Genomic DNA, 27,519 nt, shown 5'->3' with positions numbered 1-27,519 from the left:
GCCTGCAGCTTGTCGATCTGCTATTTTCTGCAAAAGCTTTCCCCACAATAAGGATGCTGGGGTTTGAGTGGTTAAAATAAAAATGCTAGTGGGACGTAACCTAATATCGCTAAATAGCCTAAGCATGCATATCATGCATAATGCTGATACCTACAATTTATGCAAGGAAAAACGTATTTTAAGCCAGCAGACAGTAGCGAGCTTGGTGTAGGCTAATTAATGACAACCGTCATGCAACAGATTGTAATAATGACCTAAATAACTCCCCCAGGCTCTAAAAGTCACTCTTGCGGACTCAGGGAACACATCTGGAAGTGGGAGCCTAATTTTATGATAGCGGTAAGTAGCCTATCAATTTTGCCAATAACCAAACCGAGCGTAACACATGCGCTTTTATGCAGTGGCATACGAGAGAGTTCCAATCGTGCACGCGTAAAATCGCCGAAGAGGCAGTGGTGGAAAGTATCTAAGTACAATTTTAAGGTATTTTTTTTTACTTTACTTGAGTATGTCCAATTTTCAGTATACTTTTACTTATACTTGAATATAGTTACTTACTTTGTAGACTTTTATTATTATTACAAAGCATACATTCAACTTCAGCCCTATATACATTTCGGCCATTTGAAAATAGCAGATCTACAAGCTATTGTAGATCTGCTATTTTCAAAAGATTGTATATAGGTACATTTGAAAACTTGCATAATGAGTACTTTCTACTTTGGGTACTCTTAAGTATCCTACATTTGGATACCAACACTTTGGTACTTTTACTCAAGAAAAATGTGGAATTCCGGACTTTTACTTCTAACAGAGTATTTCTACACTGCAGTATTGAAACTTTTACTTAAGTAAAAAAAATGGAGTACTTTTTCCACCATAGCGAAGAGGCACATATTGTCATGATGTAATTTGGCAGAAAAAGTACGCGTGGGCACGTGGACGGAGCTGCGCAGTGAGCAGCAACAGGCAACAATACGACCGACGACGAGGGGGAGTTTCTTCTTGTAAAGCGCATGCAATCCCTCCATGCATTCTATTCCCGGTGACTTCAGATCCAAGGAGGTGGTCACAACATCCATGGGAGCAGGATTCAAACTGCACTTCTCTCACTTCCAGTAGGAGACCGTGCAGCTTCAGCAGCCTAAACCCTGGAGCCACTGCTCTGTCTGTCTGTCTGTGCGCTCTTATAACTTCACATCAACTCAAACAAATGGAATAACATTTGCCTAAAAAATAAGACAGCATTTTTCCCCCTGCACATATTTCGTGTTGTTGAGGATCTCAGGGGCGCTAACATATTCTTTCATTATATATTTTTTGTTGCGTGCAGTTGCGATTAGGTTATCATTTTTATGTGAAGTGAAGGCTAAACAAGATCAAGTCCTGCGCAAAGCTTACCTACCTGGGCATTAATATGAAGAGTTCCGCAGGCGTTCTGCATTGTTGGGAGAGGATGCGGTGTTGTTGACTTCGAGTAGTACTGGCTGTTTTTTATTTGCACATCATTCGAGAGTGTCTCTCTCTCGGTCAGACTGTAACGTGATCGCCGGTCCTGTTTGCGCGCGGTAGTTTCAAAACGTCGTTATGATGTCCAAAAAAATGGACCGCGTGGGGATTGGATTTTTAATCGTTTTGGCCATCGCACTGGTGCAAATGTGTCGCTGTCAAGAAGAGGATTCAACAACAGGTGGTCGGAAAGAGGGTGCAGGCGCCCTACAGCCACAGCAGCAGTCCCAAGCGAGGAGAAGAGGTCACTCGTCAAAAGGACCATCTTCAGAAGACAGTTTATCCTCCACACTGTCCAGTGGAAGGTCGCCCGAGGCTGTGGTCAACGGCTCCGCTCCGGTGCCTCTTCTTCCCAGGGACACATCGACTCAACCAGATACCAGACACGCGACTCTAATCAAGGCATCAGTCCCGGGTCACAGTGCTACTGTGCCCCGGCACGGTGGTGCGCCCCGCGCCGCCAGACAAGCTGGCACCCCTCGCTCCTCACAGCAGCGCAGGACCAGGATCAATACGAGGCAGTCACAGAACATCAAACACAACTCGAGGCGTCTTGTTGGGTAAGATGAACTATATCCTCTAATGCAGCGGTCTTCAACGTTTTTCAGGCCAAGGACCCCTTAGCTGAGAGAGATGAAGCAGGGACCCCCCCTCACTACATATTGTATACAATTGTGTTGCAGATTAAGCTTTTTCATAGATTTCATAGAGAGCTGGATTCATGTTAATGTGTATTTTCAGATAGTTAACCTTTAAACCCTCAATATTCAGTCAACTTGACCGTTGGCTGTGTACTTGGTCTGCTCTTCCCTCTCTACACCGACTCTCCGGAAATAGCTGATGTACAAGCTCACTGTAGATCTGCTATTTTCGGCTAATGTTCCTCACCACACAAAGATTTGGTGGACCCCCTGTAGTAACTCTGAGGACCCCCTAGGGGTCCCGGACCCCCTGTTGAAGACCCCTGCTCTAATGTCTTTGAGGGGGAAAAGCCACTTGAGTCACACAAATGGTAAAATATTAATCTCATTCAGTGTAGGCTACTGTTTTTGATTGATTGATTGAATACTTTATTAACAGTTTGCAAAAACTACAGAGATACCATTAAACAATAATGCGAAAAAGGATAACACAAAAAGCCCAGAGGCCTTGTTTTCCATTGTGGTCCTATGTATTCAATTCATCAACTGTGAGTAGTGACCTATTTTCAGCGTGATTTGTATATTGTGACAACTAAAACCAGCATCTTCCTGCAAAGCAAAAATGTGATACTGTCCAATATTTTATCAAAAGCATAACCCCCATATTGGAAATATTGAACAAGTCACTGAAGTCAGAATGTGTCATCCAGTAAGTCAAGCAGATACTCCCAACTGGACACTACTGGGACAATTGTCTGAGCAGAAAGGTATTTTGTCTCAAGGGTCACGGCAGGACACGAGAGGATGGCTGAGGTTAAACAACTGGGCTCAGATCACAATGCTGATCATGGAAGCTTAACGCATGGCAAATGTTCTCTACAGTACTTGGATGGATGCATTGCATTATCACCATTTCCTCCCATTACTGCACATTCAAGAACATTTAAATTGCAGTATAGGAACACAGCCTCAGGCTATATCTGTTCTCTCTCTCTGTGTGTGTGTGTGTGTGTGTGTGTGTGTGTGTGTGTGTGTGTGTGTGTGTGTGTGTGTGTGTGTGTGTGTGTGTGTGTGTGTGTGTGTGTGTGTGTGTGTGCCACAGTGCTGCCCATGGCTTTGGTGGACAAAGTATTCAACCTCAGTACTTGAATCAAAGTATAGATATTCCTGGTCAAATATTACTCAACTGCATTTGTAAGTTGCTCAGTCAAAAGTACAATATTTGTGTTTGAAATGTGGAGTGACATTCACCAGTATCCAATTATACAAAAACTCAAGTAAAGTACTCAAGTACTCAAGAAATGTAATTTGTTACTGTCCACCACTGGCCCTAGTTCTGTGGATCCACAGTGCATGCCCATGGCCATGTGCTCTGTGGTTCTATATCTGAGCCTTGGCTGATGCACATTTGCAAATTCGCTTAGTGATCAGAAACACCTGTTCCTCCTACGGTTCTGTCTATGCTGCTAATCCCTGGCGCTTTTCTTTTTTTGGGGTCTCAGTTTTATGCTCTGAACAGGCCTTTCAGTTGTTTCCATTTTAAAACGTCTTTCTTTTTTTAGTTAAATGAACCCTTGTGCATCCAGTCCTGCTTGAACTCAAAGCACGGTAGGCTACACACAGAAGAGCAAAGTGTTTACACCATAATCAGAGTGGATGCCATGGGTTCACCTTGGGTTACAGGCACTTTCACACTGAAATTAAATATCTTTTTAGTGTGTCATTACAGTGCTTTATACCTTTGGGAAACAACATTTATATGGCCAATTTATGGGAAACGCCTTGTGAATGATATTAGGATAATTGGCTAGCCATCTGTGGGAGTGGATGTGAGATAGACATGCAAGACCTTATATTTAAAGAGGCAGTTCACCCAAAATACAAAAAGACAAGTTTTTCGTCTTACCCATAGTTACCTATCTGTCCGTCCAGATAGTTGTGGGATTTGCAAAGGTTTGGAGATTTCTGCCATTGTCCATTTCTGTCATCACCCCCAACACTAGTCTCACTGTAGCCAGATGATTTTCTAATGTCTGGGGTACAACTACTGAAAAGTACTTTTCAAACTGGACCTGCGTTGGCTCCGTACATGGATGCATTGTGAGCTTGTAGATCTGCTATATTGGCTAATGTTCCCCCCAGAATATGGATGGTGGGGTTCAAGTGGCTAACTGCCCCCTAATACAAAAAACAGACGTATCAATTGATCAACCATGACCATTGACCATCCTTAGACCAACCAAGGTTCAACCACAGACGTCACCCAGCCAATCAGAGGTTATCCTAAGATTTACTCTGGCAAAACCCGAACATGTTGACATTCATCGCTGGAATTGATGATGTAAGAGTGGGCTGACCACGAGAGACTAAACACTTCAGCATTTGCTTCCTCACTTTGCTTCAGTGATAGACATTTGGCAGGGCGGACCTTTTAGAAAATATTTCTCTGTTGCCAGCAAGGTCTGTGGGTTATCGTGAGTGACCATGTCGTAATTTCTGGAAAGAGTAAAGCATGATTTTAATTATATTTTGGTGTCCATTTAAACAAAGTTAAAGCAGAGAGGAAACAGATAATTCATTGAACGTCCATAGTCCACTCCCTGTCCAACCACTAACATTTCATAATCATGCTCCAAGTAGCTTTGATGCACTGCTGAGCCTCCATAACACAAACACACGTCACATCCTTCCCCTGTACCTTTTGTTTGGCATGGACATTTTTGGAACATTTAATTGAGCAGAGCCCACATATTTCTTATGCTTTCCACTGAAATACTCGACACAACAATGTGTTATGTAACAGTAATGGGACCCGTTCCATCAAACATTAAAAACAACATTAGCGACCATATTTTGTCTTTCATTGATGCATGGTTGAATTAAGGAGCTGTCTATTTAAACAACCTACTCAATGTATAAAGAAAATAACCAGCTGTAGTATTAGCTCCAACATGCTTTATTGCATGTCCGGCTTGACATTGCCCCAGAAAGTCTGTTCCAAGGTTGAATGAATGGGTGCTTTTGAGCCTAAAGGAGTATAAAGGTGGAATGACATAAATCTCCAAGAACATTACCTTTTATTTGCACTGCGTTTTTAACAATCTGTGATTCATTAGCTTGAAGTGAATCACCGGCTTCTTGTTAGAAAGTGCTCTCCCATGACACATTTCCTTACGGAATTCTCACTCTACTTACTCATTTACCATCCCCTGGGGGATTGGTTTAACGTTCACCATCCTCACTTCCACTGAAGTTGACTCAGTGTGCTTACTGTACCCTGCGCTTTGCTTTCCAGTGCACCTGTCAGAAGTAGTAATCCTCGACTGATCCAGACCGCAAAGAAAACGGTGCAAAGATGCCCAGGGCGCATAAAAGATGAATACCGGAGAGATCTATCATAATCTTCTTGTTCAATAACTTTTTGCTCTACCCACAAAAAACTGTACTATAATGTAGACATAGCGAAAATAACAGATATACCGTGTAAGCTCACAACGCGTCAGACCGTGCTGCGTTGTGAGCTTGTAGATTGTAGATTTTTGCGTGACACTGCTGTGAACTAAGCATAAATCAGGCTTAACATGACTGTGCGTAAACCATCCATTTTTGTCATCCTCTAAAACATTTTACGTAGTACTCTGTATTTCTTTTTTTTTATCTCCATAGTGATATACTGCTGTTTCCCATTATGTGTCATGTGATGGAATAGGAGGAGTAGTGGTTGATGATGTTTTGACAAGATCTTGGCTCGATGTATCTCTGACTGATGATGACTTGATCCCGCCTAAGGGGTCCCGCACGACCTGCAAGTCATCACAGTGGCTCCTCCTCACTAACACTTTCCTCGTCAGCTTAGTCACACCGGGGTCAACGAGTCAGTGGCTGTTATCGTCTTTTTCTGTACACATGAGTCAGGCGTTCATTTACAGTAATATCTCTTGAAAAGATGATAGTGGCATTCGATTTATGCCAGCACTTATCCAGTTTGAGGTTTACCGTCACCCCGGAGTTGCTCTTGTGGTCTAGTTGCCTTTTCATCTTTTCACTCAGAAAATTGGCCGGGGTTACATTTGCGGACGCGAGGAATTCCAAGAATCCAGTTATTGCTGCTTGAACCTTGTCATCCTTCATTTGCTCAGAGATTAATGGAAGACGCAGGGTGCTTTTCATGTCCCATGTGTCTTCCTTTATCCCTCACAGGCCCAGATAACTCTGTATTTGTTTTCTCTCTTGTGTAACAGGGAGAGAGACAGAGAGAGAGAGAGATCGACAGATACATTTTCATGCTTTGCCCTGAATGTGTTATTGAATCAAGTGCTATTATGGGCACATATCAGCAGCGGTGTTCATTTCAATAGCTGAATCACGTGATCTGAAACTACGGTCCAAGAGTAAGGATTTCCATTTGGAATGCGATGGTTTGACACCATCAAGACTAATTGCTCTTTTAAATTATGAGCTGGTGATGTGCTTGCAGCCTATACTTGCCTTAAGCGTTATTTATTGTGTTGTTGATTGTTATCTTGTGTCATGTCATATAACAAGTCTTCCTGTGCACAGGCCTAACGTCTGCGGAGGTCAGCAGTGCTGCTCTGGGTGGGCCGTGGCGACGGGCACCAACCGATGTATAAAGCGTGAGTAGAATACACCACCATCACACTTACAGATCTGAACCCATGTGGATTTTGTGCCCTTTGAAGGAGACTTTCCTTCTCTTGTTATGCAAAACACATTTCAAAGCTTAATTTATTCTCCATCGCACAAGGGCTTCGCTTGACAAAAAGGACTGATCTACCAGCTAACAACGAGTCAATGCGATGTCTTATTACCTATTAGCTTGTAGATCAGTAGTTTTTGGCAAGCGCCGCCGCCATACTATGGATTATTAATTAGGCTTAACCACATGAACCCTAGAATCCCTAGTCTGGGCATTATATCATAATAGGCAAACATTCAGTGAGCCGATCTAAGACCTCAAAAAAAATTCTCAACACAACAAGCTTGTGGATCAGCTATTTTCAGCAAAGTGTTTTGGTGTAGAGGGAAAAAAGGAGGGGAGCAAGTATAGACTCCTGGGGTACCCCTGTCAATGAAGTGTGTAGTGTTCTCACGCTGCTTGCTGCCTCTTATTTTATTGATTTGTTTTGGGTAACCAATCTGTATGGTACATTATGTTAATAATATAACTTGCACATTTGCAGTGGTTGGAGCTTGTCTCCCTACTCTTCCACTGAGCAATGTAGACGCTGGTGTTGGGTATGGCACCTAATGGTTGAATAATAGTACTGCCTGAAGCTCTGAAGTTCATAAGTGCAATCTGCAATAATTCCCCATGCCAATTAGGGTTTCCCTCTTAGCTGAATGGTAGAAATTCAGCCTCTCACGTGGGACCGGGTTCAAATCCCGAGCAGGACATGAAACCAATGGATTACAGCTTTTAGGGTGGTGCTGAACATATAGTACTACAAGTCCATGTGAAGGTATGGAGTCTGGAAGCAATACAGCAGACAACACAGTTTGGACTGTCTTGTATGGACTTGTAAATGAACCAGAAAATGAAACATTACAGTCAGTATGATTTAGATCAGACCTTATGCGTTTGGACTGCAAAATAACAAAGCAAATGGCTGCTAATGGCGATCCCGTCAAGTAGAATCGCCCTAAAGAAAGAAAACTCTTCCCAGGGTGCTGCTGCCCCCGTGGTCATGTTTGTCATGTGGCAGTGCCTGCTCTTTTCATGTTAAGATCCTAGTATCAAAATTACCAGCGCTTAGCATTTGGCTCTGTTTTTGACACAAGCCCTTAATTATGGGTGTAACTGTTCCTTTTTTTTATTTGACCACAGCAATATTGGATATCCTTACTGCCAGATGATTAAACACAGAATGGCAGATACCGGGCACAAATGAATAATTGGCCACTTCTTAAAAGTGCAATTCCGGCAGAATTGTTTTACAGCGTGTGTTACCGTGCTTTTATTTGTAACATGCTTGACATTTGGCATGTTTTTTCATTTTCTTTCACTGTTACGTGGGCTGTTAAGAATTAAAGGAGAGAAGAGTGATGCTAGTACACAGCAAAACCTGGAGTGTTAATTTAACTCTGAGAATCTCGGCTGCTAATGGCTAAAGGCTCTCTGAGTTAAATAAACATTGGATTTGACTGTGTAGAGGGTTGGAGCCTTATCAGATTAACAAAAAATGAAATCAGCTAAATTCTCTTGATGTAAAAAAAATGTTGTTGTAATGTTTATGTCTGCCATCTCTTGTTACAGTCTTAAAATAAAATGTTAAAAGTTTCGCTTTTCTAGATACAGTTATCTTTACATTTTACAAGCACACAATCTGAAACCTACACGGCAAACTAGCATTTTCCCTCTTTTTCACGAACTCATTCTTCTCTTTCACATGCTGTCTCGCACACACACACACGCACGCACGCACGCACGCACGCACGCACACACACACACACACACACACACACACACACACACACGCACACACACACACACTACTTCGAAAGCTGCAGTAGCTTTGGCTGTTTACCCTTCAAACAGCTCCAATCCAAAGGGGTCAGTCAATTCACCCAATCCCATTACACAACGAGCTGATTGGCTACTGTAGCCTCCTAATTAGATCTAATTAGCTCCTGCCCAGTGCTGGGCTTCTGTCACTTTTTCTCAAGTCCCAGCTAGAGGTACACATACCAGGGTCAGTGTGTAAATTACATTCAACGTGGAGCTTTAGTTAGCCAAATCAAATGAGTAAATACTTTAAATCTGCCAGAGACTAACAGGTCCAGCGTAACGTGCCCATGTTAAACAAGGCAGAGCATCTGAAGAGGCCAGGTCTCCGTCCAACCATCTGGACCCTCTTAAAGTTTGGCTCTCATCCAGGTTTCACTTTGGTGTCTTCAGCTGAGTGAGCCCCACACCACGAGCCTCAGGGCAGGCCAGGTGCCAACTCAAGCCAATCCCCCACCCCCCACACCCACCCAGGACCCAAGCCTCAGGCTTGGGCTGGGTGTTGGAAGCCATTACACAAGGACATGAGACCTCCGGAGAAATGCAGAACCAAGGCTATCTCATTCCCTGTCCCCGTGTCAGAACCGGCCTGCTGTACGAGGAGATGGCAGCATGAGAAAACATGTTCACAGCAGGGGGAAAAGAAAAGGAACCAACCTGTCGGCTGGGAACATAAGTAAAAACATATCCCTCTTGAGCTACGTCTAGGAAATTCTAGTTGAAGGGATTGAAGTAATGTGTAATATTAAAAGTGTCAGCTGCAGGCATTACCCGCAAGGCTGGATTGGGTGTCGTGAGTTATGGTTTTCTAACAATACCTCCTTGTTGAATTGAGTTGAGCTCAGAGCAAATATATGACAGGAATTGGTTTGCTCGTTGTCCAGGGAGCGTGCCTACATGGATTTAGAAATGTGTTTATAGAAAGGTCTATAGAGCATCGCAGTTGCGCAGAATCCGGGTGCCGGAAGTAAATACTCAATGCATTTTTCCCATTGACTTTTCCAAAAATATTTATATCAATGAATTTAAGCCTAGAATCAAGCCATCCAGGATTCTGGTGAATCATGACCATAAAACCTTTTTTTCTGTGATTTTTTACATTTTATATTTAATGATATGATATACTATTTGTTTAATAAATACCCTTTGTTTTGCCGTTTTCAAAAAAGTTTTTTCACAGAATCAAACGTTTTATGGTCATGATTCACCAGGATCCTGGATAGCTTGATTCTAGGCTTAAATTAATTTATATAAATATTTTCGGAAAAGTCAATGGGAAAAATGCATTGAGTATTTACTTCCGGCAACTGGAAGTGGGCGGGAACTGCGACGCTCTATGGGTGCAGGTCCCTCTGTGGGTCTGGTGGTTGGAGATTGTCTGGCTCTTTTGAAGAGGTGGTACTGGCCAGGTCAGAATGGGTCTGCTGCTGCCTGCCGGATGCCTTTTCTTTTCTTTTTTTCTGTTTTAGACTTCAAGATGGATGGTTTGCAGACCTGGGTGTGTGTGTATGTGTGTGTACTGAGGCAAATTCCATCTGCTGAAAATATTGTGGGACAGAACACTTTGATCAATTCGAAACAACAGAACTTTCTGTTCAAAACGCTGTTGCGTGTTTACTTTGGTTTCCGATGAAGTGAACTATTTTTAACGACTCTCAAAAGTTGATTTGAAAAGTTTGTGGCTATTTATTCTCAGCCAAATCTATGCAGACTTTATTGATGGTGGTTGTTGCAGGTATATGATGTGGCTGGTCAGATGAGTGTGACCAGGTGTGAGTTCTTGATTAGATCTCATGTATTCACTTACGAGCTGTATCAAAGCCCATCCACGGGGTTGAAGTGATGCAACCGGTTTCTGGGTCATCCCTGGGTCTCTTCAGCAACGTTTCCAGATTCACATATGCTGACCAAAAAACAGACACTGTCTGTGAGATGAGGAGCAGAATGAGGCCCTATTATGTCTAGCTGGTCTTAAACCAGTCGTAGCCTTGTCTGGATAGAAGACAGACTGACAATCAGCTGTATGTACAACAGACACTGTCTGTCTGCACATCCTGCTGCTTGTAATACTATCGTCCTACTGAAAGCATTTCTGAAAACTTTGTTAAAGTGACAGTCACCTCAATCTTTATGACAAATAAGTCTGGAAGTGCTCATTAACCACTTAAACCCTACAGTAACAGTATATACTTTGTTGACCCCCCAGGGGTCTAGTAGGCCCCATACCTTTGTCCCTCTCTTCCACATCTCTTTGCAGAAAATAGCCGATCCGCAAGCTCACAATCGGTTGCAATGCAATGTGAGCTTGTAGATTCCGTCAAATGTTCGCCCCCCAGAAGGGATGCTAAGGGTTCATATTAATGAACTCCTACCCCTTAAAAAGTTAACCATTTCAATTATCAGCCAAGACTGGCTGTGGTAATTAAAGTTTACCTTCAGGAATCTGTGATGAGAAAGGGAAAGCTGCACATCAGCTTGCTACATTTCCTTTCATTTGTGTTGGAAATAACCACAGAAATCGGTTTCCAAAATAGCAGACTGCTTGGTTTGAGTTGTTCTGAGCCAAATAAGCTCTTGGATCTCCCACTGATGTTGGCTTTTTGGTTCACAAGAATAAATTTGACACCAGCCAGAGTTGGCTTGTAAAGCTTGACCAATGTTGGGACCAATATAGGTCTCGAAAAGCAACGGTTAGCAGATGGACATGTGTGGCCTCCCCAAACACGAGTCAGTCGTTGGCGCATGTAGCCCCTGCTGCCAGGCTCACTATACATCAGTGTCATATACTGTAAGAGCTTGTCCTTTTTTAATCTGATTAATGGCTGATTAATGGGAAGGTGTCCAATGCAGAATGTCTCTCACCAGAGTCTTGACAGTGTAGACCAAATTGGCTCTGTCTTAACCTACTAGAATCAGAACGTTAAATGTCTACACACAAAGCCTACCATCTTCCCATTTTTACACCCCACAGTCATATTATTTATAAAGAATAAATCGTATTACTGCAAAGTAATACATCACAGTTTTGAATGTACTGCCAACCTGACAGCATATGAGCCCCAGGTAAGATGCACACATCGCCCTTGATTTAAACCTATCGCTGTCTTCAGCGGTGCAGATGAAATGTGCATCATTCACAGGGAGGAATAAAGTTGTTTTCAGTCTCTTAAGCCCTTGGTGATTGACGGAGTGAAATGTGGTAGAAAGGAGTTTCTTTTTGATTGCCTTCCAGCTGTCTTTGGCCTGCTGTGCCGCCCAGGGCCCTGTCCAGCCCTAAAATAACTCCTCATGCAGAAAGTTTGCCTCTCTCTTACTTACAGTACCCCCCCCCCCCTTTCACAAGCTCATTCTCTCTCTCTTTCCAAACACAAAATCTGACGTGCCGAATGTTTCTTTAATTCCATCACATCCTTAGTGCTGTTTGTGAGAGATTAAAGCTTTCCACTGTGAACATATTGAGACACCATTAGGAGTCGTATGTTTTGTTAAAGGCTCTGCTCAGCTGCCTAACATTTTATGGTTACCTCATTTTACGTAACATAACATTGTATGTCGGCTGAGTGGTTTGGTTGAAATACCAGACATGTCAGTGATTTCTCCATGTGGGACCTTCTGTTGGTTTTGAATCAATTAATGAATTAAATAATAGCAGTGTATGGTCTTTCTATCATAGAACTTCAGATTATTTTATAATGTTTGTTTTGTCTTTCAAGTGGCCTTCTGCACTGTTTTACACCTTATCCATTTACAATTGCGAGGCATGAGAAGTGCATATTTTTCATTTCATTTCTGCAAACCAGCGTGAAGTTCTCATGTGGGACCATTCACATTTGGGGAAATATATCTAACTTTGGGCTGGTGAAGGATGGAGGCAGGGGGGGCTGGTCCTTGGTGTGAAATGGAGTAGAAGTTCAATGCGCTCTTCAACATGTGTCTAGCAGCTGGCTAAGTATCAAGGACATACACGTGTGAGCATTTTGTAGGCTGCAAAACAGCATCTAGAGAAACGTAGGTTCACTGTCGACATGAAATCAACGCTCTTCTTGAAGTACAAGAGGATTTCCAAACGTATTCCTGTGGATTGAGAAGATACTTGTTCAAATGTTGAGTCATGTGTTTGTTTGGTTCAACTGAAAAGTCAGCATTAACTTCAACGCAAGTTCAGCTTCAGCTCAAGTAATGACATTTCAAGGAAGTTGATCGAAAGCCAGTTGTTCTGCCATATCAAAATATTTATATCAGCTACTGTATGCTATCTGTGTAAGCGTTTGTTAAAAATACACTGCTTAAAATATCTGATGGCTTTTCAGCTACATTGGTATACAGTAGTAGAGGGTAGAGGGAGGCTAGAGATGTCGACTCCCTAGCATCCCTATTCTGGGGTGTATATTCAGCAAAAATAGCTGCAACGTATTGTAAGCTTGTAGATAGGCTATTTGGCGTAGCTAGCCTATTAGTGTAGCCCGTGGGAATCCATTCAACTAAGTATAGGGCCCATGCGACTATGGTCAACTAAGTATAGGGTTTAAGTGGTTAATCAAATTCAAACCTAAACCATAAAAAGCACAAGACAAGTTATGCTTTGCTTTGTTTACCCACTGAGCTACCAAGCTGTTAAATGCACAGCTTGACAGAAGATGTGGATACGATGCTTTAATGATATTATGAGTTAGCAACACTTACATTCTAATGCACACAGTGTTGCATACAAGCTGAGAGGTAACGTATGATTTTACCAGTCCAGGTTCTGGTTGACAAGAAAGTTGTGGTAGTTAATCAGTGACAGCAGAGGAAGAACCGTTAAAACCCTGCCGTCTCTAGTGATATTGTTGAGTCAGGGTGGAAGTAATTACTTTGCAGACAGCCATGTAGACCGTCTCTCTTTATAGGCTGTGTGTGGATTTGCAGTGGGTTACACAGTTCACAGTTCAGGGGCATAACTCTCCCTTGCAGCCTGCTGAGAGTTATGGCCTATTAGACAGATCCTATAATCAATGCACACACTGTCGTCCCAGAGCCCATCATTAACCTAGATACTGGACCATCCACCCCCATGGTTCTCCCCAAACCAGGAGTGCCGCCTTTCTCCCCTCCAGCTGGCGTGTCTGTTTGGAAGTGGCAATTGGCTCCATCTCTACCTCCTTGTGCCACATTTTTTTCTAATTGCTACCATAGGCGACAGCGTAGTGAGTTACTGCTTTCAGACACAATTGCGGATATCTGCATGTAAACCCTTCTGCTTACGTGTCTGCCTTGGTGCTAACCCTGATATTAAGGCTATGTTCAGACTGGCAGCCCAAATCAGATTTTTGGTCAGGTCCGAACAGCAAAAAAAAACATGGGAACAGATTTAGTTTTTCAAGCAAATGGGTTAAAATGCGATTCAAATGTGATTTCTAAAGATGTGCCTCAGTCTGGGCACTCGGACACCTGAAGCCTGATTTATACTCGCCGAAAATAGCCGATCTACAAGCTCAGAACACGTCACGTTCTGATCCCTTGCAAATCATCGTCAGTCATGAAGATCATAATTTGAGAAGCAAATCAGATTTGCCCACAGTCTGAACAAAGCCTAATACAGGGATGCTGGGACGAGAAGTATACGTAGCACAACCTCAGAGGCAGGAGAGATGTTGGAATGCATGCACTCTTGAATGACACTTGCTTTGTTTGTGTCTGTCTTTTTTTCTTCTTCTTTTTTTATGATGTAACCCCCATGACATGATGCAAGGACAGAATGCAGCTGTCAGTGATCTCTCAACAGGCTGTTTTTTTTTTTTTTTTGCAAGACTGGACTTGATTGACACTGTAACATAGAGAGCTACATTGACAGCTAGCAACCCTCATCCCCCACCCCAAGTCCCACACATACTTGCATGCGGGTCACAGTCCTGTCAGCGCAGCCCATAGCCAGCAATAGATCTTGCGCTCTCTCTCTCTCTCTCTCTCTCTCTCTCGCTCTCTCTCTCTCTCTCTCTCTTCAGGCCCATATGGAAGCTGTTGGGATGTGATCCCCAAGGGGAGACGGGGTTTGTGGGTTCTGGTGAGCACGTCTCACAAAGTCAGCTTTACAAGTTGTGGGCACGCCCCCCACCCCCCAGATCCAGATATCTTCCGTAGAGCGCCTCAGCATGTTGCTCATTAGGAGGTGAATGTGGGAGATTGAGGGTGCAGTGGAGGCACGATATGGCGTGGCTGAAAGTAATGTACACAGTGTCATGGGTCAGCTGTAGGTTAACAAAATTCCCCCCAGGAGCTGAGGTAGGTGAGCAGAGTAAAAGGTTCAAACTGTATTGGACTGAAAAGACCCATACTGTGATGGAGAGGTAAACCTTCATTTTGTGAAATATTATCCATATAGCATTTATAGTGCCACACAGGGAAATGAAAGCATCAGTGTCCAAGCAGTATATGGCTTAGTTATGATTGTAATTAGAACAATTCAAAGAGTCTGAACTTATGCTTGAAATAAATATTAGCAGGACCACTGCAACTACTGTAATGATGGCTGCTGGTTATGGACACCATAATTTGTTTTTGGCTGGCCTAAAATAAGGGGAGTTGCACTTTCAGCTGTGCAGAAATCACATGTACAGAGGTTAACACTCACTTAGCATCTCCAAGCAATTGCATTAAATGCTCAATAACCCAATTCTTCCTGGTTCTGTGGTTGGCATCCCAATAATGCCCTTTGAACTTGAGTGATACATTGTAAGTGTTACAATACACACACACAACACACACACACACACACACACACACACACACACACACACACACACACACACACACACACACACACACACACACACACACACACACACACACACACACACACACACACACACACACACACACACACACACACACACACCGACTGATACAATATAGATGTGAGTTGTCATTTAGTGCCTACGTTTATTCAGAACCAGTCAGAATTAAGTATCTTATCAGCACTTCCTTTGACTGCCCTATTGCTGTATTCATTACAGTTCTTTAACTTCCTGCTTCTCGTTTTGACAGGGTTTTGAAAGGACCTTTAATAATCAGGTCTTTTGTCATATCCATCCTGTATCTTAATCTCCTAAATCTCATAATGGCACCTAATCCGCTCAACCTGAAGAGAGAAGACTTCCCAAGATTAGCACGATTATGCTTTCATTATCAATATTATTTCCCAAAGGTTTCAGTGTCAACTTAGTTCAGCTTAGGGTCAGTGTTGTGGAAATGTGTGGAGAAAGAAATGGGAGAAATGTATGTGTTTGAGTTATGTCAAATATTCGGTTTCAAATTGCCTCTGACTGACTGAAAGCACTGTAAAAGTTTGATGGCTTGTATTACTAGTTGGAGAGAAGGGGGGGGGGGTCTCTAGTGAATTGTAATGGACTGAAGAAATCTATGAATATGAGAGCCCAGTGGATGAGAGAGGAGGCAATCCGCATCAGTACATACACTTGTAAACCTATGCTTGTAATGGGTAACTATAGCCGACTGGGAGAGTTATGAACAGTACTCCCCTCAATAAAGACCCCAAGTTACTTTAATATGAATACAGGATTTCACCATGCTCCCCGCAAATTCAATCAGGAACCCTGACGATACAAATATCCAAATCTAATGCATAAATTACTTTTTTATGGCTTAATTCTAATGCATGACTGATCGTTTGGTCCCACAATGGGAGTAGGGTGGATACTAGCATCAAGCTCAGCTGTCATTTGTTCAAGGTTGTTCGGGGCAATATCGGAAGACCCCCACAGCTGTCTCTTAAGGGTGTTAGTCCTTAGATAGCTTGAGGTTAAGAAGTTCAGAAGGGACAATGGCCCAATTTAGCAAGGCCACTGGACAGGCCTTAGGTTACGTTGGAAAAGATATAGGCTTGGGCGATGCCTATTTTCCTGACGGTATTTGTATCAGCCAAGAACACTATCCCTGTTACAATGAGCTACCCCTGGGAGATGGAATGCTGAGGTGGATCGCCACACCTACAGTACCATTAGCTGCCAGTACTTACTGCACGACATGCTGCACCCAAGCCGTGCTACTCATACGCTGAGTTGGCGGTGCCCGTGATCAAACCCATGACCATGTGACCTTCTGGTCCAAAGACGAGAGCTCTACCGACTGAGCTACCCAGACTAAATACAGCTTAATGCATTTGGCGATAGAGGTCATTGTAGTGTGTATGACAGTGTCAGTGTCCGTGTGCACACTTTATTTATTATTTTACCTGCCTTGATCAGTTGGTCCTACACCTGCTTTTAAGTGGATGTGCAAGCTTGTTTTCTTTTAATACTTATGGCCCATAGAATAATGAATACATAGGAAATAAGCGCCCTTCTTCCGTAGATGCAGCATACCTTGCTGGAGGACCCGATGGCACTTGTTGCCGTGGCACATAACAACACATCAGTGTGCTGAACAGAGATGATGGTGGTACTGGCAGCTGTATAAAATCACGTGGCTAATAAACTTGTAGTTGGAAGAAGTCATCTAAAAAAATCTGTGGCAATTAGTTTCATGATTCCATGTCTGTATTTGTGATGGTATTGAAAATAAACCTTCAGGACTTCTAAATACTATGCCATAATTCCTTGCTACCGCCTAACAAGGTATTACATTTTAGCTAAGCTTAGAGAAAATTATATTCATGCTGAGGAAATGTACTTAATCATTGTTTTGTCTGGATTAGAGTATTTGTTTGGATGGTGCCAGCAGCAGTAGCCTACTAATAGACACTTTTCATATGACTGCTTCTGAACACAACTCCTCTGAACTTGGCCAGTGTGTCTCAGTCATAATTGAGGCTTTATGTCTGACACATTCTCATTTTTAGTATTATTCTCTCCAAAGTAAATCATTGCAGCACACATTTGTGAAATGGATGGAATGTGAGGCAATTAGTTTTAATGATGTGCAAGACAAATCTGCACGACAGCAATTACTGCGACAATGTGTTCAACAGCCCCTGGGCAGGGCACAGAGACCAGACACGGGCAGTGACACTCGGTGCCACAGCCAAGCTGGAGGCTTCATGTGGAACATACTGTATGTACGACCCAGAGTCACTGACCTGGCCACTCTGCTGGCAACACGCAGAACGGGCTCATTTGTCTGGTGCCATTTCTGTGCCACACAGCTGGTAAAAAACGGTCACACGTTGGAATGCATTTCCCATCGGAGGCCGACCATAAAGTGTACTTAAATTATTATTGGAACATTTTGCTGCGGCGTGTTGTTTCTCATTGGAGTTCAGGCAATTCTTTTGAAGAATGCACTTTCACACATCGCCGAGTTCTTGCTTTGTAATGTCACTGTCATTTCTAAGTTCTCGATGTATAATGTCATTGGAATCTTCGGCCTGTTCCACCATGCTCCAGTTCATCTCCAAACTTGAGTTTGAGCAGACTCTGGACAAGTTAGTGGCACCTAGCCAGCCTGTACTTTAGTTAGGAGATGATATATTTAACTCCACACCATATACAGCTAAGGCAATTCCCATTTTATCCCATGATTGAAAACTCCGATCACATACCAAGTTATGTGTTCACGAGTACAATTCCATGGATATGTACACTTCATCAAAAAGAAAAGAGAATTTCCCTCAAAGCAGTTGAAACATAATTCTTGAGCGAATTACTTTGGTCTGAATAAGGTTTGCCTCACCATAAGCCACAGGAATATCATAATGGTCTGTGATTTTATCCCCAATTTGTCCCTTTATGTCATTGTACCACAGATTGACCATGTATAATGCACTGCTCTCTTTCAATTATCACATTTTGCTGTGAGAAAACTTGAATATGGTACACCGAACCATGTGGTCTTAATTAGACACTCTTAATGGGAATATGCCCACAGTTAAAACACAGTTTAGAGTCGAGAAATAAAAATGCCCCATGCCCGTGCTATAAAACACGCCTAGGGTGTGTTTGTCCACTTTACTTCACCCAAGACAGACTGAAAGACAAAGTGGCCCCAGAGGAGAGCATCCCAATAACAGGAAGGGAGCAGCAGGTAGGGCCCTATTTGTAGGTGGCGTGGCCGTTTGGCTGCCCGCTCGCCTTGCTGCCAAGAGCTATGGCAGCCTTCCTGCCTGAGATCTGTCACACAGCATCTGTGTCAATAGCATTCCATCGGCCTGTTGACAGAGCACCACTGTTTGCTTTAGCCACTACAGACTACTGGCCTGATTTACTGAGATACATGGACATGTGTGTAAGAAGATGGAGTGTTGTTTGTTTTAACTACTGAAGCCCTATTTTATCAAATCTTTTTTTTATAACCACACCAAGCACTATAACTATAACTGTATCATTCACAAATGTAATTGTTACAGTTATAATGTTTGGTGTGGACATATAATATGTAATAATATAAATACTAGACATAAACACATACAGCAGTTAACCCCATGAGGAACCCTAGTGTCCCTATTCTGGGCATGTGAATATTAGGCTAACGTACAGCGAAAATAGGTGAACATTCGGCGAAAGCTTGGCTAGATCGGCTATTTTCGGTGAAGAGATTTGGGGTAGAGGGAAAGAAAGTCTGGGTCAAGTGGTTAAAGAAACATAGTAATGTCATAGGGATGCGCATATGATTTACGTCTCAAAATACTGTTGGAAGTACTTACTGTAGCTGGAGTGAGGACAGTGCTTTGACACGTATTATTATGCCATGATGACAATTCAATTACCTCAACACTCGCTGTATTTGCAGACTGTTAATAAATATTACAAATGCATCTATCTTATTTTACTGCCGAGAAGTACAATATGGCTCTTTAGATTCTGTGTTCAAGTATAAAAATATCCCCGCCAGTTATTCAATATATGAAGTGTGAGCCATTTACAGTTGGGCCCTGGAATCCAGTTTTTCCCATTTGCTCATTTACTTTATGACCTCCTACTTTTATGACCTTTTTAAGCTGCCAGCGTAACTATGAAGGAACACATTGGATTCTAGATCAGTGACAAGAAGGTATTTGAAGGAAATCACTGCACAGAGAAATGCCAGCGGCACTTAAACGCAGCCAGGAGACCAAGAAGCTCGAGTGGGCTTTACAGTACATTCACGAGAAATCGGATCAGGGCTTAATGTATGTGATCACATACATTTAGACTAAACAGGCCGGTTAATGGCTCAGGAAGAATTGAACATGTCAGCCCCTCCAGGCTCTCTTCTATGAAACAGGTAAAAATGTACAGAATCAGACTGAGACGTAAAACTAATTTAGCAGATATCGCCCTGGGAGGTTGTGAATGTGTGGCTAGGGCTGTGTCACGTATCATTCTATGTGAAAGATATAATTTAACCACATGAACCCTAGCGGCCCTGCTCTCGTTTGTTTTCGTTTTAAACCAGAGCTTCTGAGAACTCCCTATTGTGTCCCTATTCTGGGGCAAACATTTGTCGAAAATAATCAATCTACCAGCTCACGATGCGTTGTGACTCGTGACGCGTTATGATCTTGTAGATGAGCTATTTTTGGTTATAGATTTTGTGTAGAGGGAAAAAAGAGGGGGGCCTAGGGGTACTTTGGTCAACGAAGTATATTTGAGTAATTGAATCTATTTTGCCTCCCCTTTAAACTGCATTATGCAGACATCCCTTGATGAAGACATATTAAACATAGAGGTATACAGTGGGCCTACTGTCTGATGCAGTTAAGGAAACATGGCAAATATAACAGGAAGGAAGGAAAGAAGGGCTCACAACTCACTTTTAAAGGCTCCAAAACGTTATTCCAAACTGCAGTAAAACTAGCTTGACGGTAACAACACAAAACCATCTCTAATGCTGCTATTATCTATTTTTAATTTACATAAATTGGTATGTACATGTATGTACATGTATGTACATATATATATATATATATATATATATATATATATATATATATATATATATATATATTTATATATATATTTAGTATTAGTATAGTATAGTATAGTATTTTTTGGGTCTTATAAGGTTTCGGGATTGATACGATTTTATTGACACCAATGCCATTAGCGATTCTTCTTATCGGTGTGGAAAAAGAGTAGGCCTACACAGGTTTTCAACTGTTTTAGTATCTATGAGTCCGAACACAGTATACAGCACAAACAGTAAAAAAAAAGGCATGACGTCATTGTTTTGCAAGGAGCAACTGCCAGAAAAACATTTTGCATTGATAAAAGGAATTGATAAGCTTGGAGGCATACAATGTCTATTCTCAGAGTTAACTATTCTGATTCTCTTAACGAGTGTGGTTCTTGATTCCCATCCCTAGTCTTGGTGACCTGGTCACCATCCTGTTTAGATTAGTACATTAGATTAGACTGCATGAGGGTACGTTATGGTAGAGGCATGAATCAATAAGACAGAAGGATCTGATTATGAACCACAATCAGTAGGCAGTCAACTCTGTACATCTACTAATCAGCACTCACTAGTCCATACCCGCATTTCCACCCACCATCTGTCTGGGATATATGGGACAGCAACCATGACTACCGATCCCATTGCCTGCAGGGACTGCGCCTGTGACTACAAATCCCATACCCTGTGGCACAAGTGATTTAAAAAAACAACAACTTAAATTTGGGAAAAGTGAAGAATCAGCTTCCCCACTCCCTGCATATGTCAATGGGCAATGCTCATGTGTAATTTCAGATCAACTGGTTAACCCACTGAGGAGAAAAATTAATAAGGACAGACTGCTGAATGGGTAACAGAAGGTCCCAGGTTTGATTCCCAGCCCCCGCTATGTGTCAAGGTGTCCTTGAGCAAGACACTTAACTGCTTCCCCCTGAGTGCTCAATTAGACCACCTGAGCAGCCATCAACTGGGTGAAACAATTTACCCCGTGGAATTAAGAAGATCTACATTATTATTGAGTTTTGTTAATTTAACAGTAAGATAGTATATACATATCTAGTGCAGAATTCCTTCAATCACGGGACATAAGCACATACAATAAGGCTGTGTGTCCTCTAAAATGCTCATCCAAATTTCAACTCTCGGCAACAGATACAAATGCAAGATGTGCACAGCTCGGCGCAGAACTGACATGCAGCACCTCATCACACTGCTGTCGTTTCTAGCAGGCACTCCCTTTGAAAACAATTCAAAACACAAACTGTGCTCAGGAAGAAAAAAAATACTTTGGTAGACTGGACAAGTGTGAATCAACTGCTGAGGTATCTAGAACATATACAGTACAGTAATGGCAACATAGTAGTAGCACTGGTACAGTCCATATAAATACATATACTGCATATTATTTATCAGACCTGGGAAAGAGTGGAGGGATCCTTCTCAACCTCACTGATACCTTGACTTTCTGCAGGGAGGCTGTTTCTCTGGGGCACACTGGGGCAGCGATTACAGCGTTGTATGTTTGATGACTTTATGTGACAGGAGATTGTACGACGTGTTCATTATGGCAGTATGCACATCCCTGCCAGCAGAGGGGCGATAGGACACACAAATGACATGTTCTTTAATTGTATATAGCTGAGAATTGCTGTAGTTCACCACCACATAATATTTTACTGCTATTTCGGTTTAGCCTCGCGTAACCAGACTATATCACTGCGTGGATATGAGTCTGGTGCTTCTATGAGGACTTTTTGTTTCCCCCAAGGGGCGGGATCAAAACAACAGCTCTGGACGCAATTGGTTAGACCTACAACCAACTACCAATTACAGTCTCCCCTATTTGAATACTGGGCCCTGATTTGCCACCCCAGACTTCGGGAGAAGGAAATGGATTCAACGGAGCGGTGCCAGACCCAAATCGCAGAGGGCATTTTTTTTTGCACAGGCAGATTCCCAGGCTAATTTCGGTTATCGACCATACTGTAACAGCAATGTTGATATCGGTTCTCGGCATCGGCCAGAAAAGTCACATTGATGCATCCCTAATCACGATTGGTGATGGGTGATCACAGAGTAACAGGGAAGATGCAATTCCAAATTGTATTCTATTGTGTTTGTGAGGCAGAAACCTTGTACCTTGATATTCCATCTTTTTTTATGTTTTATCCAAAAATTAAGTTATTTTCTTTACATTTCCTGAAATGGTTTTGGACATACAAGGTTTCCACCCAATGCTCTATATACTACACACTTTTACACACTTTACACTTTATTACTTATTACTACTTAATATCCTTGTATTATAACATTTATTACAGTATATAATACCACGTTTTACTTATTATAAATGTTTGGGCACAGTCTGGTGGAGCATGCCACACCGACATTTCACTGCACATACTTGTATGAGCATGTGATGAATAAAACCTCTCCAATCTTGATAGCATCTGTTGGTTGACCTGCCAACAGACATATTTGCCATGTTTGGGTTTTTTTGAGGGTTGGATCACTGACTGCTGGAGGTTCTACCTTGCAAAGCAGTGTTGGTCTCATGAGCCTCACAGCCATGCTCCACAGGGTGCATGTTCTGCCAAGATGTATCCATCAAATATCTTGGCAAGGAGCCTGGTGGGGACATGAGGGTTAGGGAGATCCATGGGGTCATGTGTTCATCATGTCATATCCTTCATTTAACCAGGTAAAGGTCTCATTGAGATTAAAATCTCGGCTTGGCCCAGAGAGCAGTTATGATGAACAGGTGTGATCCGCATGAACAGGTACAGCAGGATTTAACCACTTAAAGCCTGTATAATTTGTTGACCGGGGTCCCTTCCTTTTTGCCCTCTACGCCTAATCTCTTTGCCAAAAATGGACTATCTAAAAGTCCTAACGCGATGCGTTGTTAGCTAGATTTGCTATGATTGTTTGCCTATCTTTACCGAATGTTCACCTATTATGTCATGCCGAGAGTGGAACGCTAGGGTTTATGTGGCTGCTGTCGAGTCACCCTGTTGTCCAGCTTCTCTGAATCCAGAGATATTGAGTCACCCTGTTGTCCAGCTTTGTTGAATCCAGAGTTGTTGAGTCACCCTGTTGTCCAGCAACTCTGAATCCAGAGTTGTTGAGTCACCCCGTTGAGGCTTCTTGAGGCCGTAAACGTACTGGGGGATCCATGGAACGCTGTGAAACACACAGCACAATACTCCAATTCTTCCAATTCCTCCAGAGCGAGTCTGGGCTCATGAGGTGGTACTTCTGAAAGCACAGAGATCATGAGAAGCTGATTTAAGAAAACATTAATGGGTTGTATTGTTCACTGTACATCATGAGTATACTGTACATGCCCTGGGCTTCATAATTGCCAAATACAGTAGACCACAATGTCCTTAAAAAATAATTATTTTAATTAAATAATCAAGGATTCTATTCTTTTCCGATTATTATGTTCATCTATCGGATACATGTAGACCACAGTATCACAGTAAAAGAAGGATTGTAATTGCAGTGCTTGAAGGAAATCACTGTACAGAGAAATGCCAGTGGCACTTAAACGCAGCGCTTAACGCTTAAACATAGGTGAAGTTGCAAATGATACATCACTAAACCAATTATTTGATTACAAACATTTTATTTGATACATTTTCTTCACATGAACCCTAGCATCCCTAGAGCTTGTAGATCTGCTGTTTTTGGCAAAGCGATTTGGTGTAAATGGAAAAAAGGGGGAGGCCTAGTATAGACCCCTGGGGGACTCCGATTAACTAAGTATATATGGTTTACATGGTTAATTCGATTATTGATTTCACCCCTAGGTGCAGGATGTCTTAATGGAATAGCTCTCCCATGCCATAAAGTGAACCCTGGTACTGAGATCATGTGAAGTTATGTCTGCTGCAACTCTCACATGGTGGGGTGGGGGTTTGCGAGGCCACATGCTCTGAACATGACCCAATGATCCGTGTTGTTCTTCTAGCTGACTGCCAGCCCCCCTGCCAGAACCGTGGCTCCTGTAGCAGGCCCCATACCTGTGTGTGTCGCTCCGGCTTCCAGGGGTCCCGCTGTGAGGAGGTGGCCCCAGAGCAGGTGTATATCCGTGACCGAGGGGCCTTGAGGCGTGTTGAGCCTGGCACCAACCCTTTCCAGAGGGACCAGCCACGGAGGAGGCCCTCAGAGAGACAGGCCATCGATGCCCAGACCCCCAGACCTGACGCCACCAGACAGCCACTCCACCCTGTGTAAGTGATGTGCACATATTTCATCCTGCCTTTCCTAATTGGAAGGCTCTTGGATTCTAATTTAAATAGTAGTTGACCAAGAAAGACCCAAATCCTGCATTGATTTGATTAACCAATTAAGCCCTATTTTATACTCGTCACACAATGATGTTGTGTGGCTGAAAAAAAAGCGACACGTTGTGAGCTGCTTGTAGATTTTCTATTTTGGAGAATTTTAGATATTTTTTCTGAAAAATGTCACCAGTAAATGACATGCCAGCAATGCCAGGTTGAAAGTAGGTTAAAAATATACTCTCATTCTGCCTTTTTCAGTATACAGTGTATGAGAGACATTGTTGATGGTTGAATAATAGGGTGCTGGTTGAATACCTTTGGCTTGGATTCCATGCAGTGCCGAAAGCTCTGCCGCTGCCTTTGAACAATAATAAAAAACGATGTAGCCATGCTATATCACTGACGACTGAGAGGTTTTAATATGAGCAGAATGTCTCAGACTGGATTTATACTGCCATTCTGTTTGATCTATGATGGCACACGGACATGCAGGCATGGCAGCCGTAGACGATTATGAAATGCTTTTGGCCTGATGTCATGGCAAAGTGATATATGTCTTCATTTGAACATTATGCCTGATTTATACTTAGTTGTGCGTGGATGTTGTGCACCAAAATTGTTTAATCTACAAGCAGACAACAGGTCGTGCTGCAACACACTGTGAGCTTGTAGATCAGCTATTTTCAATAGGTGACACCCGTGTGCAACTAAGTATAAATCAATCAATTTTTCAGTGAAACCCAGGCTCTGACACAATTTCTGGTGTTTGCGAGTAGAGCTACTTTCCATGTGCATATGAAATGTGATTTATATGAGTTCTCATTTCTCCAGAAAGAGAACAATTTAGTTTTTTTAGAAATAATTCAAATCAGATATTGAAAGTGGGTTTACTGTATGTTGGAGAGATTTATTCTCATTATTATCACTGTTAACAGCTTTGAATAAGCCAACTAAACAATAAGAAATTGTATGATTTACATTCACTGCACAGTAGCTCGTTATAATGCTTTGCATTGGTTGTTGTGTTTATCATTGTATTAAATCAAACCCAATGACTGGGACCATATGTTATGTTAAATCCTTATGGGGCTGCAAGGAAAATAAGCTAAACACACAAACAGAGCATGTTCTTCATCATTGCAGAGCAGGGCTATACTGTACATTCACTACTTGGGAGGTTAAGAAGTCATGGTTTAGAAACCGTGAATCCACCAATGTAAAAACTTAGAGAGACAAATTTTGATTTGCCAGACAGCGGTATTAACTCCTGTTATTTGCTATGAAAATAGAGACCTTGTTTGAAGGAATATGCTTTTCTTGAGCTTCACTACTGTATAAACATTTCAGTTTCTTGCTTGACTCATTTAAACAACAGTCTACCAATGTAGGTGTAACAACTGCTCTGTCAAGGTCTTTTTTTACACATTCAGCAAATTCTCCAAAGTCTACTAATCAGACAGTTGCATGGCTCATACTTCTTGGCCGGGACACAATTCTATTTCTGTCCCAATCTCACTGGAAATGATACTAGGGAACTTTGCTGCAGTTTTTTTTTCTTCCTTCAACTTGCTTACTGCGAAAAGTTGCTGTCTTGATTTGTTTTTGGCAAATGAAGTTTTTATCATGGCTCAATCCAGGCCTACAATCAAGGAGGATGAAAGGGAGTAATTGTTTTGTTACTGGAAATATTATGATGGATTGTTGCATAGGGCTGTGGGCTTATCTTGTCAAATTGTTCTAAGCTTTGGACATAGGCCCAATGCCTTTTGTAATCCATCATTTGGAGTGCCGTAAATTGTGCGGGCACTGACTGTAGGGCACCTCTCAGTTTTCAATCACATCTGGGTAATATCTCTCCACAAAAATCTCCACAACATTTCGCAATTACAGTTGACATTTATGGTTCACCACGTCCTAATCCTGAGGCATGAGGGTCTCTGTCGCCGTTATGTCACCCACTGTTCCTGGTGGTGTTATGGAATTATGCTGGCAGAGTCCTCCACATGTCTCTTATAGTGCAAAGGAATTCTACGAAATGTTTTGGCAGATGGCTCATTAAAGGGATTTCTTTTCTTTTATTTCCTTCTTTTTTAAATTTTCTTTTACCAAGCATGAGTGACATTGGAGTCACTAATCTTACTAGCTTCTAATCAATACAAGGCCCCTGTATCAGAAGTGCACAGTTGCTGTGCATATGTTTTCCTTTTGTTATTGACTCGTAGGACATTTCTGTGGCATGAGTCACAGAGAGTCACAAAGAGAAACAGAGACGGAAGCTGCAGGTTTGACATTACAAGAGGCAGACAGTCTTCCTGAGTCACGCATGCCTCTACCGTGAGCATTTGGATCTCTCTCTGGGTTCTAATGGAGCTGACTAAGTGGTTTCAGCAGGTGTTGTTAAGCCGAGGATGAGCCATTTCCCCCTTGAACACGCTGCTCCAACTAATCCAATTATTTAAAAATGTAGCCAAGCAGACCCAAAACTCCTTCAGAAATAGCCAAAGATGACACAAAAGCTGTCCAAACTTTGAAAGGTATTAGAGGCCGTATTTAGAAACATTTAGCAGAATGTACTACCAAAGTGCTTGTGTAATGCACAATAAAGCCCCAGCCCGGCTGTGAATGTTCTCCAATCTTTGGGTCTAGAAAGAGATTGGAGGTGTGGAACACACCCCAGAGCAGTGATGGG

At 42.3% G+C, this 27,519-nt stretch overlaps 1 protein-coding gene across 2 annotated transcripts in view; it reads left to right on the top strand.

The window, feature by feature from the left end:
• Positions 1 to 1,056: 1,056 nt before the first annotated feature.
• Positions 1,057 to 27,519, top strand: part of LOC311035951 (latent-transforming growth factor beta-binding protein 2-like) — a 118,716-nt gene continuing 92,253 nt past the window's right edge. For both annotated transcript variants that reach the window (XM_084044467.1, XM_084044466.1), the window contains exons 1-3: positions 1,057 to 2,069; positions 6,711 to 6,784; positions 24,515 to 24,776. In XM_084044467.1, the coding sequence (XP_083900593.1) occupies positions 1,588 to 2,069; positions 6,711 to 6,784; positions 24,515 to 24,776 (818 nt within the window). In that variant the 5' untranslated portion in view covers positions 1,057 to 1,587. The remainder of the gene's footprint in view (positions 2,070 to 6,710; positions 6,785 to 24,514; positions 24,777 to 27,519) is intronic.

Source organism: Gymnoscopelus microlampas (genome assembly GCF_963454915.1).
Source record: "Gymnoscopelus microlampas genome assembly, chromosome: 20".
Lineage (NCBI taxonomy): Eukaryota > Metazoa > Chordata > Actinopteri > Myctophiformes > Myctophidae > Gymnoscopelus > Gymnoscopelus microlampas.
Note: the sequence above shows the minus strand (reverse complement) of the source record. Positions and strands in the feature narration are given on the sequence as shown.